Source organism: Herpailurus yagouaroundi, unplaced genomic scaffold, assembly GCF_014898765.1.
Source record: "Herpailurus yagouaroundi ecotype Mexico unplaced genomic scaffold, PumYag 211, whole genome shotgun sequence".
Lineage (NCBI taxonomy): Eukaryota > Metazoa > Chordata > Mammalia > Carnivora > Felidae > Herpailurus > Herpailurus yagouaroundi.
Window position 1 is genome coordinate 3,629,804 of NW_024412442.1, and position 15,220 is coordinate 3,645,023.

General features: G+C 41.2%; 1 protein-coding gene across 21 annotated transcripts in view; it reads left to right on the forward strand.

Annotated features, from left to right (window-relative positions):
- The window catches only part of PCDH15 (protocadherin related 15), a 1,259,847-nt gene that overhangs the window by 1,110,669 nt on the left and 133,958 nt on the right, over nucleotides 1-15,220 (forward strand). For all 21 annotated transcript variants that reach the window (XR_005784343.1, XR_005784344.1, XR_005784345.1 and 18 more), the window contains 2 exons: nucleotides 5,062-5,171; nucleotides 6,531-6,671. Coding sequence is in view for 18 of the 21 variants with exons in the window: in XM_040454209.1 (XP_040310143.1) it covers nucleotides 5,062-5,171; nucleotides 6,531-6,671 (251 nt within the window). In the remaining 3 variants the exon portion in view is untranslated. The remainder of the gene's footprint in view (nucleotides 1-5,061; nucleotides 5,172-6,530; nucleotides 6,672-15,220) is intronic.

Sequence of the window (15,220 nt, forward strand, 5' to 3'; positions counted from 1 at the left end):
TTTTCTGGATTCCACTTCATCTGCAAAGATTGATTTCTAAACGATAAGTTTGGAGTTATTTTGATCAATTTTCTTCTTATTCAAAAGCAGCTGTTCGTTGTACATTCTTATAGTCTAATGTGACTGAGCAATAAAAATATAAAGCCCCCAAACGACACAGGGGAAGCTCAAGTACATATTGTGAAGGAAACAAGCTGGTCCAAAAAAGATTATGTACTGTATGAGTCTGGCTATATGACAGTCTGGAAAAGGCAAAAGTATACAGACAGTCAGGGTGCCTGGGTGGCTCCGTTGGTTAAGCGTCGGTTGGCTCAGGTCGTGATCTCACAGTTTGTGGCTTCAAGCCCCGCATCGGGCTCTGTGCTGACAACTCAGTGCCTGGACCCTGCTTTGGATTCTGTGTCTCCCTCTCCTCTGCCCCTCCCTTGCTTGCACTCTGTCTCTCTCAAAAATAAAGATTAAAAAAAAATTTTTTAGTACAAAACATTATGTAAGCAGTAAAAATAGAATGGCACTGGGGCACCTGGATGGCTCAGTAGGTTGAGCATCTGACTTCAGCTTAGGTCACGATCTCATGGTTCATGAGTTCAAGCCCTGAGTTGGGAGCCTACTTTGGATTCTGTGTGTGTGTCTCTCTGTGTCTCTTCCCCTCCCCATCTCATGCTCTGTCTCTCTCTCAAAAAATAAACATTAATGTACACAGACAGTATAAAGATCAGTGGTTTCCAGAGGTTCAGGCAGAAGGAGGGATGAATAACTGAAGAAAAGGAGAAATTGACGTCACCAAAACTATTGTGTATGATTAGTAGTGATGGCTATATGACATTATAAATCAGTCTAAACCCATAGAAGTATACAAGGCAAGAACAACCTCATGTCAACATAAGACTTTACTTGATAATTATGTATCAGTACAGGCTCATCAGTTTTAACAAATGAGCCACACTAATGCAGGGTGTTAATAATATGGACAACTAGGGGTGGGAGTGCATATCGAATCTCTATACTTTCTGTTTAACTTTGCAGGAAATCTAAAACCACTCTGGGGGCGCCTGGTGGCTCAGTCCGTTAAGCATCCAATTCTTGATCAGGTCATGATCTCATGGTTTGTGGATCTGAGCCCCGTGTTGGGCTCTGTGCTGACAGTGTGGAGCCTGCTTGGGATTCTCTGTCTCTCTCACTCTCCCTCTCTGTCTCTCTCTCAAAATAAATAAATAAACTTAGAAAAAAAATTGAATTATAAAAAAAGAAAACTGCTGTAAAAAAAAACAAAAAAAATGTGGTGTCAAAAAGTATACAGCCGTTTTACATGTAAAATTTAGGGGAGGCAAGGAGAATGCGAATAGTGAGATTAATGACCGAATCACATGTAAATTTGATATCTCTCACACCTGAGCTTCTTAAATTGAAATATGATTTAGGCTTTGTTTAAGAGCTAGTTTAGGTGATGTTGGAGTTGTATTCAGAATCTGGAGGTTTTATTTAAAATGCCCAAGAAAGCCCGAAGTGTTGGCCTCGGGGGATAAATCACAGCCAGGCTCCATGGTGGGGTGTGGCGGTACCCATGGGCATCCAACCCCGCTGGGATCCACCGCTGTGGAAGAGTCTCTGGAGGTCCTTCCTGGAGGTGTTTTAAAGGGATGAAACCATCAGTGTCTCCAGTGTTCACGGCCCATATCTGTTAAAGATAGAACCACTGTCATTACAGTGCTCTTATCTGTATCTCCTGGGGGGACAGAGACCCAGCTTGACTGAAGATGTCTAGGAAGGGTCCCCAGGACCTGAGCTACCCAGGTGCCCCTGAATTTTTTTTTAACGTTTATTTATTTTTGACCGAGAGAAAGAGCATGAGTGGGGGAGGGGCAGAGAGAGAGGGAGACACAGAATGCGACGCAGGCTCCAGGCTCTGAGCTGTCAGCACAGAGTCCAACAGGGAGCTTGAAATCACAGACCGCAAGATCATGACCTGAGCTGAAGTCGGATGCTCAACCGACTGAGCCACCCAGGCACCCCGAAATGTTGTTTTTAAAGTTTGAAATGAAGGTGGCATTTTTCTAACGTTAAAGCTGAAGGTACATTAGCTGCAGACTTTATATTTCTGTACTTTATAAGAATCAGACAAGAAATTAATTATAGGAAGTATAAAACTTAGCTCTCAGCTCTTGAGTAGTAACAAGATAGACAAGCAAACAATTTAAGCAATGTTACTTCCACGAGAGGAAATTCAGTTTATGAAGGTCACCCCAGAATATGGCGGACGTGTGTTTTCTTATGTCAGCATTTTCTTATGTCAACATTTCTTATGTCAACATTAAGATCTTCATACATTGACAACTCATTGCTCCTAACATTCAAGCCACGTGTGTCCATTATTCTTGCACGTGGCCTTATCTTTACAAACGTGATGAGTGAAAACAGCACATATATCGTCTTGAAGTTTTTGAAGGTCAAAATTAGGTTGCCTGTGTTCTGTTTTCATAGTCGCACCCAGGCTTGAATCGAGGTGGTGGCCAGGAGTACTGTCTCCTGTGAGGCTTGACTAGAGAAAGGGCTGCTTCTGAACTCATGTGGTTGGTGGTAGAATTCAGTTGAGAGGGATGTTGGGCCGAGGGCCTCAGTTCCTTGCTGAGTGGTGGCAACATCACTCTCAGTTCCCTGTCCCCTTCATCCAATCCAGCGAGGGAGGGAGTCAGAGCCTACAATCTACAGTCTTATGTAATGGAATCACTGGGGTGACAACTCATTTTCTTTGCCTTGTTCTGTTGATTCACATCCAGCCACAGCCTGGCTGTCGGGTGAGACAAAGGAAGGAATACCAGGGGGAGCGATCATTGAGGTCCATTTTGGAGACGATCGTGTTTCCATGACTCTCTGATTTTAGTCCTTTCCAGGTGTTTGACTTCACAGCTACCATGGTCAATCACTAAGCAATGGGACAAACAGCAAATCATTTAAAAGTCTCCTTTATCATCTGAAATATCCTACGAAAGTGTCATACAAAAGCCCCATCGAAACCAGCCTTTGTGTCGCTTTGGTAAATGTCTCCTTTTTGTGGTAGACTATTACCGTCTCCATTCAAATTACCAGAGGCATCTTTATCTCTCTAAACTGACACTGTGCCCACATGTACATAAATTGCTCATAGAATGTAATTGTGTTATCTCAGATATCTTATTTTACAAGTATCTGCCTCGGCAAATGTCTCCTTTTCTAACCTAAACATCTTCTTTTTTAATTAGTGGGAACATTTTTGGTTGGAGATGATAGAAATCACAGATAAAAGACAATGTGTTTCAGTGGCTGAAATGATGAACTCACCTCGTGTTAAGTACAGCAGCATTTAGAATACTAGTCCAAGGGATCTATTTCCAGCCTGTGGTTATTTCATTTGTGTTGGTATCATGATCAACAAGAACCTTCTCACAGGGTAACATCAAAAAACATGAAAATTCTTGCAAACATTTTTTTCTAGCACTTAAAATAAAATTTCCGGGCAAGATTGCCATTGGTTTTACAGGAGACATGAACACTGAGCAAAGGAGAAAAAGTACCCTCAGTGGCCAGAGGTGGATAATGAGTCTACCCATACACCCTGGGGCCTGGGGAGACCTTACCCCAACCACTTATACGGGGTATGGAGGAGGTGTCGTTGTCCAAAGTGACATTTGGATACTGTAACAAAGGAAGGCGAGAATAAAATACATGTGTACATACATACTTTATCATTTTCATTAAAAGTTATATAGGTTAGTGTTTATTCTTTAGCAAAAAAAAAAAAAAGTAGGTCTTGAACGTATAGTGAATATATATGGACCCCCATTAAGGGTTAAAGCGTCTGTAAAGGAGATCACTTTATTTACATTTAGGTCGCTTAACTGAGCATATGGACTAAAGGGGAAAGAGCTCAGCAATCTGGACATGTTTATAAAGGGTAGGATAGAATTAATTTTCCGGAATGTTATTATAGTTCAGGATTTGTTATCAAAGGGCTCAGTGACCGCACAGGGTAACCACACAGTGTAATCCAGATGAGAAGAATTGAGAGCATGGAGAAAAAAATAAGCAGTGATATTAGAAGAGTAAGTATCCTAAGAAAAAGTCATGTGGAACAAATGACAGCAGGGTTCGTCTTGTCAGCTGGAGGAAAGATGAGGAAGGTTACAGAAGTTGTGTGTACTAGGTAGATTGGCTAGACCACAGAAAGATTCAGAGATGCTGTCCAAACCTCTCAGTTGCCATTTTTTTTTTTTAAATCTGTTGGATCTGGGTAGTATAAATACCTGTGTTTTATAAAAGCGAGATTATTTTCATTAACTTACGATTAAAGCTAGGATAGCCTAGTTAGAGTGACCGATATCGCAAAATAAAATGGAGAATTTGAGAATCAGATGTGTTGTTGGAAATATAGATTGGAAATTAAGTGAATAATCCCAATACTGAGGGCATCACATGGCTGCAGTTGAGCGAAATAAGTGAGTTCAAGAGAAAGGTGAGTTTTGTGACACCATCTGTTCACATACTCTTAGAACCGTTAGAGCTCCCCGGTCGAGCAAGAATAAGAGCTAGAAAGAGTCATCTGGAAGCTATTTGCTTAAGTTTGCTAACGTCAACAACACAAGAGCAACATTGCACTTTAGCAAGTTGAGGGAGCAGATCGGAACCGCTGGCTTTCAGTTCAGAAGGTACCGTAGAGAAACGAGTAGAGAGAATTTTGTAGAATGTTTGGCAGATAATAAAATGGTATCTGAAATTAAATTATATTTTTATTTTTATATTAATTATAATTTATTTAATTTAATTTTATTTTATTATAATTTATTTTTAAATTAAATTAAAAATAACGCAGGTGACATGGCATTCGTAACCGAGATCATTTGCATCATTTTGAACCCAGTTTCTTAGGGCTGGCGTCTCAATGTGGGAGTACCATGAAAACTTCAGAAAATGTATTATGCAAATAAACGCACAGACACACTTAAACTAACTCATTGTATTATTGAATTCCAAACTCTGTCTTGACAAATGGACTGTAAAAAATGAATCATCTTCTAAAACCTGCAGACCCCCTCCGGTGAGCGAACTTGCTGCCAGAGGCACAACAGTTGGTGTCATTTCTGCAGCGGCCGTCAACCAGAGTATCGTGTACTCCATTGTCTCAGGAAACGAAGACGGTGAGTGGATCCTCAGTCTCTGTTTTCGCCATAAATTAACAAACTGGGCTCTGAGATTCATTTCGGATTGAATTACTACTTACCCCATTTTTCTAATAAAATCCTCTCCAACTTAAAAGTAATTGGTACATTTGGGGCGCCTGCGGGGGGCTCAGTCGGTTAAGCATCTGACTACGGCTCAGGTCATGATCTCGCAGTTTGTGCGTTCAAGCCCCGCTTTGGGCTCAGAGCCTGGAGCCTGCTTTGGATTCTGTGCCTCTCTCTCTCTCTCTCTTTCTCTCTCTTTCTGCCCCTCCCCCGCTTGTGCTTCCTGTTGTCTCCCTGTTGTCCTGTTTTTCTCTTTTGATAAACTGGACGGCCAGGCATGTCGTAAGCGGTCAGGAAAGAGTCAATATACATGTAGTAAGTACATAAAGATTCAATATTGAATATTTATATGAATGACTATAAATAAATGCCGTTAAGCAATTTTCAAGGAAATTCTAAGTGTTTCAATGACCAACCATTAACTAGAAATCACTCTCCCTGCAGCCAGTGCTCACATCTTACTTTTCTTGCTGCCTTTCTTCTTTGTTCCCACTGTGCTGTTATGCCCCCTCCCTAAATATCACCAACGTCTAATGCCCCCTAGGATGTGGAGGACCATCCAAATCTACTGTGACTAATTGAGTGTGCAGTGCTTCCCAAATGTAATTGACTGATGAGACATTGATTTCTAGGAGAATCTCAAAGTAACTGGAAAATCAGGGTATTCACATAAGGATGCACTGATGATAATCTGAAGTTTGTGAAAGCCTCCTGTCACTTTCACGTATTACGTATTACATTTATTTATTTTTGAAAGACAGACTGTGAGTGGGGGAGGCTCAGAAAGAGAGGGAGACACAGAATCAGAAGCAAGTTCCAGGCTCTGAGCTGTCAGCACAGCTCCTGATGCAGGGCTCGAACCCATGTACAGTGAGATCATGACCTGAGCCCAAGGCAGAGGCTTAACCGACAGAGCCACCCAGGCACCCCTCATGCATTACTCTTGTTACAACAAGTGATTTAGGGGCGCCTGGGTGGCTCAGTTGGTTAAGCATCTGGCACTTGATTTCAATTCAGGTCATGATGTCACAGTTCATGAGATCGAGCCCTGCACTAGGCTCTATGCTGACAGCATGGGTCCTGCCTGAGAGTTCCTCTGTCTCTCTCTCTCTCTCTCTCTCTCTCTCTCTCTGCCCCTCCCCCACTCACTTTCTCAAAAATACACTTAAAAAAAAAGAAGTGCTTTTAAAATCACAGGGCTTTTAAAGCGACTTTTTAATTTTCCTCTTATAGTGTGAGGGAAATGATCAAGAAGCTGTGTTTTAACTGCAGGTCTGTTTGGAATCCACAACATCACGGGTGTTATCTATGTCAATGCCCCTCTGGATTACGAGACAAGAACGAGCTATGTGCTTCGCGTCCAGGCTGATTCCCTGGAAGTGGTCCTCGCCAATCTCCGAGTTCCTTCGAAAAGTGAGTCATGTTACTTCAGCACTTTTAAGAATTTTGGGGTGCTTCTGCTCATTTCCTAATGAAATACACATGTCTGAAAGCTATCAGGGGAGAGCTTGGGAGACCATCAGCGCTTGGGGCTGACTCCACGTCCACTTCAGCCGCTGAGGCAGGACAGCACAAGGAGCGATTTCATACTCCTGAAATATCAAGGCAATAACATGCTGCCTCCAAATTTTGTATACGCTTTTGTTAGAATAACCTTTATTCTCAGTCTCACTGTAAGACTGGCGAACTCTCTGGAATGTATTGTTAACGGGAGGGGATTGTTCGACATTCTCTGAATTGTGTGACTTCTTGTACTTACGGATTTTCTTAAGTGCAAAGGAAAATGTGGAAAACGCATCTTCAAACAGCAACTAACATATATCGTAAATTATGCATGGCATGATATTTAACTCACATCCATTTCTAGGAGATGAAAATTATTATTCCTATTTTACAAAGACAAGATAAAGAAAAGGTTAAGTGACTTTTTAAAAAATGACACTGTAGGTAAATGAAAACCTGGAGATTGAAGCTCACATCTTTTCACTCCAAAATCTTTCTCCCACACCTGTCTGTGGGATGCACAGGAGAGCAAGTAAAGCCAATTTGTGAAGGGACCCAGCAGAGGTTCTGGGAGATATTACTAATAACGAGAGAAAGGCTGGTCTTTTCCATCCACACAGGTAATACTCCTTTGCACTTCAGGGAGTTCATCTTTTTATAATCACACCACCTTTTTACCAGTATAGAAGACCAGAGAAAAATCTAATCTAACCATTGGTAGAACAGAGGCCCAGAGAGAGCATGAAATGGGACTCTGAAACAGTGACCTTTGGCTGCGGGTCCTTCCCGTGCTGGTGCTCCTTCAATCAGCGTCCGTAGGCTCTTTCCATAATTTGGCTATTGTTGAAAGTGCTGCTATAAACACTGGGGTATGAGTGCTCCTATGCATCAGTACTCTGGTATCTCTTGGGTAAATTACAGAAAGAGCCTAAATGTCCATCAACTGATGAATGGATAAAGAAATTGTGGTTTATATACACAATGGAATACTACGTGGCAATGAGAAAAAATGAAATCTGGCCTTTTGTAGCAACGTGGATGGAACTGGAGAGTGTGATGCTAAGTGAAATAAGTCAGTCAGAGAAAGATACCATATGTTTTCACTCTTATGTGGATCCTGAGAAACTTAACAGAAGACCATGGGGGAGGGGAAGGAAAAAAAAGAGAGGGAGGCAGGCAAACCATAAGAGACTCTTTAAAACTGAGAATAAACTGAGGATTGATGGGGGGTGGAAGGGAGGGGAGGGTGGGTGATGGGCATTGAGGAGGGCACCTGTTGGGATGAGCCCTGGGTGTTGTATGGAAACCAGTTTGACAATAAATTTCATATTAAAAAAAAAAAAAAGAAAAAAAATCAGCCTCTGTAGAAGGGGGAGCAGGGAAAAGGAAGAGTGAGTGAGAGGCCCCAGCAGGATGCAGGTGCCAGAGGGAGAGAGCTCCAGGCAGTGTGAGAAAGGAGACCAGGCGATGTGCCCTCGAATCTCCTCTTCCAGGTCAGTAGTGGATGGTCATGACAATAAGGATTCCTGATCTAGGTAGAGAGCTGCACCTTGCTCGTAAGGGTACAACCAAGTCATTTGAAAAAAAAAATCCGATTATACAGGGTGTACCTTTGGAATTAAAGGAATTAAGTTGTGTTCGGCGATTATTCATCACTTGCATAATCAAATTGTTTAAAAATAGCAGGCCAGGGGCACTTGGGTGGCTCAGTCGTTTAAGCATCTGACCAGCTCAGGTCATGATCTCACTATTTGTGAGTTTGAGCCCCTCATGGGGCTCTGCGCTGAACTCAGAGCCTGGAGCCTGCTTCGGATTCTGTGTCTCCCTCTCTCTTTCTGACCCTCCCCTGCTTACAGTCTGTCTCTCTCTCTTTCAAAAATAAACACTAAAAAATTTTTAAATAGCAGACCAGTTTCTTCAGCTTTTAAAATCTTTAAGCTGCAGGCAATTACATTTTTATAAAATATAGAGGAAGCTTCAAATTGTCAACTGAATTGTCTAAACCAGGAGTCAGAAAGTTAGAGTGGTTCTAAATTATATAATGTAAACTACCTTCTTGCAACTAAGAAAAATATGAAAGCTATTTGAAAACTGTATTTGCCATCTTTATTTGAAAAAAAAAGAAACAGATTTAGAAAGAAAAACCTAAATATATAGGTCGTAGAACTTGGCAGTTTTCAAGAAACAGCTCCAAATTCTCGGAATAAAGACAAAGCGATAACTTTTATGTGAGTGTGTTACAACTAGTTCTCGTTACTTTAATGTAAACCTAAGGCTAATAAAAATTTAGCTAACGTACCCATTAGTGTTCTTACAGGTGCCCAAGTTTGCCTGTAGAACTGAGACCAGTTATCAGGTTCCTGAATTAGCCTCTCAGAAGTGAATGAAGTCTAAAAGCTAAATGTTAGTTTGTTTAATGCCTGATGCTTTTAATATTGTTATTAACATTTCGTGACTGACCTCTGCCTCGTGAGTCTGCAATACAAACTCATATATTTAAATCACTGTTTCACTTATTAATGACTCTTAATGGCCTATAATCAACCTCTAGTTCATTAGCTATGCAAAAATAAGAACATTATGTAAATTAGGTTAATTAATTAATGGTCTAACGGTTTATCCCTGCTTTAGAAGTAGCTGTCCCGTGGTCTTCAGCCATATGTCATATGAATAAAGTAATAAAGAAGGGAGATTTGATTCATTAAAGAAGTATTTTATCATAATTCCTTTACCAAGAATTTATTAATGAAATCGTTTGCAAAGTAAGTTTTATAACTATGCTGTAACTGAACTTAATATTTAAATGCAATTTCATATTTAAAGTAGGACCATTTCAGAACTCATTTCATAATTTTGACCCTAGGAATATTGGAAACATGCTAATCTTTTACTGCAGAAATTTCAAACATACATAAAATTCCAGAGAGGATTATAATGACTCTCCAAGTGGCGACTACCCAAGTTCATTACCAAGTCCCCAGAAATGCTCTCACCCACTCCCTCCCTTATTATATTGAAGCAGGTCAGACACACAATATTTCATCTGCAAAATATCTCAATGTGTGTCTCTTAAAAATAAGGGCCCAAAACTTAATCATAATACCATTATTAATCCCCCAAAATTAATAAAAGTCCCTCCATATCATTGAATATCTAGTCAATATTCATATTAAAAAATTAGATCCATCTATTATGATTGGTTGAAAAGGGTGTTAAGTGTCTCTGTTAAACTATAGGCTTCACCACCACCACCTGATTTGACTCCCTCTGATGTTTATTTGTTAAAGATTTCGGGGGCGCCTGGGCAGCTCAGTGAGTTGAGTGTCAGACTTCAGCTCAGGTCATGATCTCATGGCTCGTGAGTTAGAGCCCCATGTCAGGCTCTGCTCTGACAGCAGGGATCCTGCTTGGGATTCTGTCTCTCTCCCAATCTCTCTGCCCTCCTTGGCTCATGCTCTCTCTCTATCAAAATAAATAAACATTCAAAGGAAAAGAAACCAGATTTCTGAAGAGTGGGTTTCAACTATTGAACCTTCAAGGGGCCACTTCAGATCTTGTTCTGTCTCCTTTATTTCCTGTAAAATGGTAGTGAGAGCTAGAGGCCCTGTTTGATTAACTGTTTTCTGGGTTTTTTAGTTGTTGGTGTTTTGTTTTTTTTTGTTTGTTTGTTTGTTTGTTTTTGTTTTTTTTTTTTTTTGGTTTTTAACAAATAAATTGTAGGTGATATTCACTGCTTCCTTAAAGAGGCACAGCAGTCCCTGTGACTCTCCTGATGGTTACAACCCCGATAGTCATTTCCTATCCATTCCTTCCTTCCATTTCTTCTGCATTTATTAGCCAGATATTTCCATAAAGAGAAACTTCTCCATATCAAATATTTAATCACCCCAACATCCTCCTCCTGTAGGAAAGACAGGGAAAAAAAATGTTTGATTCTTCCCTTTTATTTCTTGGTTTTCAAAATAATGCACTGATTCACTCTCCTACTCCAAATGTGACCGCTACAATAACAAATGTTTTGGGTTTTATGGGCCATATGGTCTCTGTTGAACTACTCAGTTCTGTTGCAGCTTGAAAGAAGGGAGAGACAGTATGTAAACAAAATGGCGGCTGTACTCCAACAAAATTCTACGTGTCCAACCAGGCTGTGGCTGGACTTGACCTTTGTTGTGACTCTTACTTTTACTTTACATAATCCAGTTGGCCTCCCCCTCTTCTGTCTGTTTATCTCCTCCTGTGAGCAATGCTTCTGTTTCATCCACTTCCTTTTCCCACATTTCTAATCTGAAGAAATACTGTTTTATCCCTGTTAATAAGATAATCAGTCATTGAACTGTCTACAGTTTATCCTGTAATAGACTCCTCAGAGTAGGATTATAAGAACGGCATTTCCTGTATCTTTGTGCATTAATGACAGTTTATCTATGGACCTGGAAATTGAATGTAATTTGATTAGATATAAAAGCCTCAAATCGTATTCTCTTCATTGGTCTTAAATATTTCACTCTGGATTTTTCTTCCATGGAGTATTACTGTCAAAAAGAATAATGACAAACTTTTTTTTTTTCCCAAGTGAGTGTTTGTCTTATTTCTGAATTTCCAAGGAATTTACTCTTTTTCTTTAAAGTTCAGTAGTTTTATTGGAATGTGTCTTGCAATTGGCTATTCTGAGTCATTTTCTACATATATACATAGCATATGCATTCAACTCTTATTTCAGAAAACATTTCAATTCTAATTTTTAAAATATTTTTGCTTCACTAACTCGGTTTTCATCATAGGAGACCACTACTATATAAATGATGAATATTCTCCTATCTTTTATATCCCTTTATCTCATATCTCATTAATATCTCTATTAATTACATTTAAATATTTTTTTCTTTTTTTTTCCAACGTTTATTTATTTTTGGGACAGAGAGAGACAGAGCATGAACGGGCGAGGGGCAGAGAGAGAGGGAGACACAGAATCAGAAACAGGCTCCAGGCTCTGAGCCATCAGCCCAGAGCCCGATGTGGGGCTCGAACTCATGGACCGCGAGATCGTGACCTGGCTGAAGTCGGACGCTTAACCGACTGCGCCACCCAGGCGCCCCTACATTTAAATATTTTTAAGATTTTAATTTGATTTTTTCTAAATTCTGATACACATTTTTCTTTCACGGTTTCTCTTTTTTCCTAAATAATTTTAGTTTGTTTCAACATACTACAATACAGCTTGAATATTTTTTCAAACGCCTTGATGTTTTAAAAGCTATTATTTTGCTCACTGTTCCTTTTTTCCTTGTGGGCTTTAAACATAGCCTTTTTCAAGTTTTCATGTTTAAGTGAAATTAGATTCTCCATACTTTTAAAAGGGGTAAATGGGCTAAGATAGCTTTACTAGCTCTAGAATATTATTTCAGATATTTTCACAAAGTGATAAAGAAAACATTATCCTGCTACTTTTAGAAATCTGCTTGCCTTTTCTGTTTGTTTGTTTTTTTAATGTTGATTATTTTTGAGAGAGAGAGTGTAAGCCAGGGAGTGGCAGAGGATCCAAAGTGGGCACCAAGCTGTCAGCACGGAGCCCAATTCGGGGCTCAAACTCTCCACCATGAGATGGTGAGCTGAGCCCAAGAAGTTGGAGGTGTAGCCGGCTGAGCCGCCCAGGCCCCCTTAGACATCTGCTTGCTTTTATCTGCGCTCCCACATTCACTGAAGAAACTCTCTCTCTCTTTTTTTCCCTTCATTGTCGCCGCCCTGCTCAGTTTCTGTTTTGCTCTCAGTGTTTTCTCCTTTCTCGTCAGCGTGGAGGTTGCCCCTTTGCTTTTATGTTGCTGTAGTCACCTTTCCATTTCACTGGCTCCCACGACGGCAGAAATGCTTGGCCTTCCCTCCACCTCCTTAAAAACAGGTGCCGTTTTCACACTTGCTGATAAGGCAGAGAACTTGATAATGTGGAGAGCTGTTCTCTCTGCTCATCTTCTGTGGTTTGAAGCTTAGCTTGTTGCCATATTTAGCTGGGGATATTATCTGTTTTGGGTGTGATTGCTAGGATATTACTCTAATTACATAAACGTGAAGGTGAGGAGACTTGGTGTAGGAGGACTCCCACAAAAACAACTCTCCACGTTAATAATCTAGTTCCATGGCTGTTGGTACAGAGACTCCCGGGTCACAGCGTTAGGACCTCGGTGCTCAGCATGAAAGTACCAACTGGAGGATCAGCATAGAGGTCGGCATACAGTGCGGGTCCCAGAGCTCCAGACCCCACAGGCAGGTGCAAGGCCAGGGAAGAGGGCACTGGGTGGAGGGCATGGCGGGGAAGCAACAGGAGCTCGGAGATGCCGCCACTTTTATAGCAAACAACAGCGGTCTTCCTAGAAAGGGGGACCAGGAAAATTGCTGGACCATGCAACGCGTGTCTGCAAGACAGCATCTCACTTCTCAGAATTGCCAGCCGCATAAAGAGTTCTGTGCCCCGGTGGGGGGAAAAGCCCGGGGCGTCACGGTGTTGGCACAATCAGCATGACACATGGGGGCTGAAGACCCCCCCCACCCCCCCGCCCAGAGAATTCTGTCCCCAGGACTTGACCATCCAAATCCGGATCTCTTTTTAATGAGGCGTGATTCAGGAGGATTCAAATATTACATTTCACCTTAATCATCTTCTTCAGATCCCTAAATGCACATTTTAATCCAAGGATATTTGAAATGATTGTTGAATCAGTGGAATTGTTTCACAGTCGATGGATTTTGGAGAATGAGAGCTCTGGGACCCTCTGCAGCTTTCATACTGTGCTAGCTGATACGCAGTTTAGGATTCAGTTCTTACTCACATGCTTTAGATTTCCCATATAGGGCTTCTAGATATATTTTCCTTTCCTTAACTGCTTTTATCATTAAACCCCACTAATTATACTAGGAAGTTGTAATAAATATATGATCAAATGAATGATGTATAGAAGAATCCAAATTAACAGAAAGCGTTTTTAAAGAGCAAATTTTCCAAGAATGGAAAAATAAACATGAAGAGAAAGGGTCTAGTTCATTAGCTTACTGCTAAAGTAAAAGTAGGTGAAACAAATTGTATCCCAACAAGCCACAAATATGATAGGTTCCTCTCTTTTTCCCACAACTTCCTATTCAACAAACTGTGGGATTAACATATCACTGACTAGTCCAGGGCGTAGAGAGAATTGTTTGTCTTTGAGGGCTAGGCCATCCCACTGCCTTGATGGTGATTATTAGTATTTATAATATGCCAGGCATTATAATAGGATTTTAGGACACAGAGATACTGAAATGAAGTTGCTATTTCCAAAATCCTTTTCCCCATTGCCAGACAGACACATCACAACCAGCACCATGCAATGAGTGCACTATTAGGGATCCAGTGGCTGCTGGGGATCCCAGCACAACGTAGCACAAAAGAATGAGCAGCTAATATGTGGGATAATCGAGAGGTCTTTTCAGAGGGATTGATCTGTGAGCTGTATCCTAAAGAATGAGCAGAGAGATTTGAAAGGATACCTCCAAACACTACTAGTGAGCATGTATTAGAAATGATGACGGAGCGCCTGGGTGGCTCAGCTGGTTGAGCGTAGGACTCTTGGTTTCTGATCCTCTCAGGAGCTCACAGTCCAGGCGATCAAGCCCCGCCGTGGGCTCTGTGCCCACAGCATGGAGCCTCCCTCTCTCGATGCCCCTCTACTGCTTGTGCTCTTGCTTCTTCTCTGTCTCTCAAGATAAATAAACTTAAGGAAAAAGAAATAAAGAAATGAAAAGAAGATAACTCTTAAATTGGAAGTTTAGAAAACAGTACCGAGATAGGGGCGCCTGGGTGGCTCAGTCAGTTGAGCATCCGACTTTGGCTCAGGTCATGATCTCATGGTCCGTGAGTTCAAGCCCTGCATCGGGCTCTGCGCTGACAGCTCAGAGCCTGGATCCTGCTTTGCATTCTGTGTCTCCTTCTGTCTGCCCCCCTCTCCTCTGAAAAATGAATAAAGCATTATTATTTTTTTTAAGTACCAAGATACAATTGACCTAAAATGACCAAGAGACGTACAGGAAATAGATACAGATTGTCAAAGATATTTAAGATAAAAACAAACAGATCAGTAGTTTACCACTCTATAAACCCTTACTCCCAAGGAGAATAAAAATTATCAAGTGAATGGGGAGTTAGAAAGGACTTTATCTGAAATATTCCTTTGGGGGAAAAAGGTTGTAAAATTGTGTTTGCGTGCCGTTCCCAATACATCCATCCCCAGAAAAGGGGATGTGAGAGTAGGAAGTCTTCGATCTCAAGTGTATAACGTTAGTGACGAGGAAGAACACGAGTCCATGTCCCAGAGCTGTCAGCGAGGGACTGGAGTGCCCACAGCTATGAGGACAGCTGGCAGGGTAGAGCTGTGGCCACATGAGCACAAGCCTGTGCTTGTGGGATGACGCAGGCAGAGAACCGGTGAATGTGG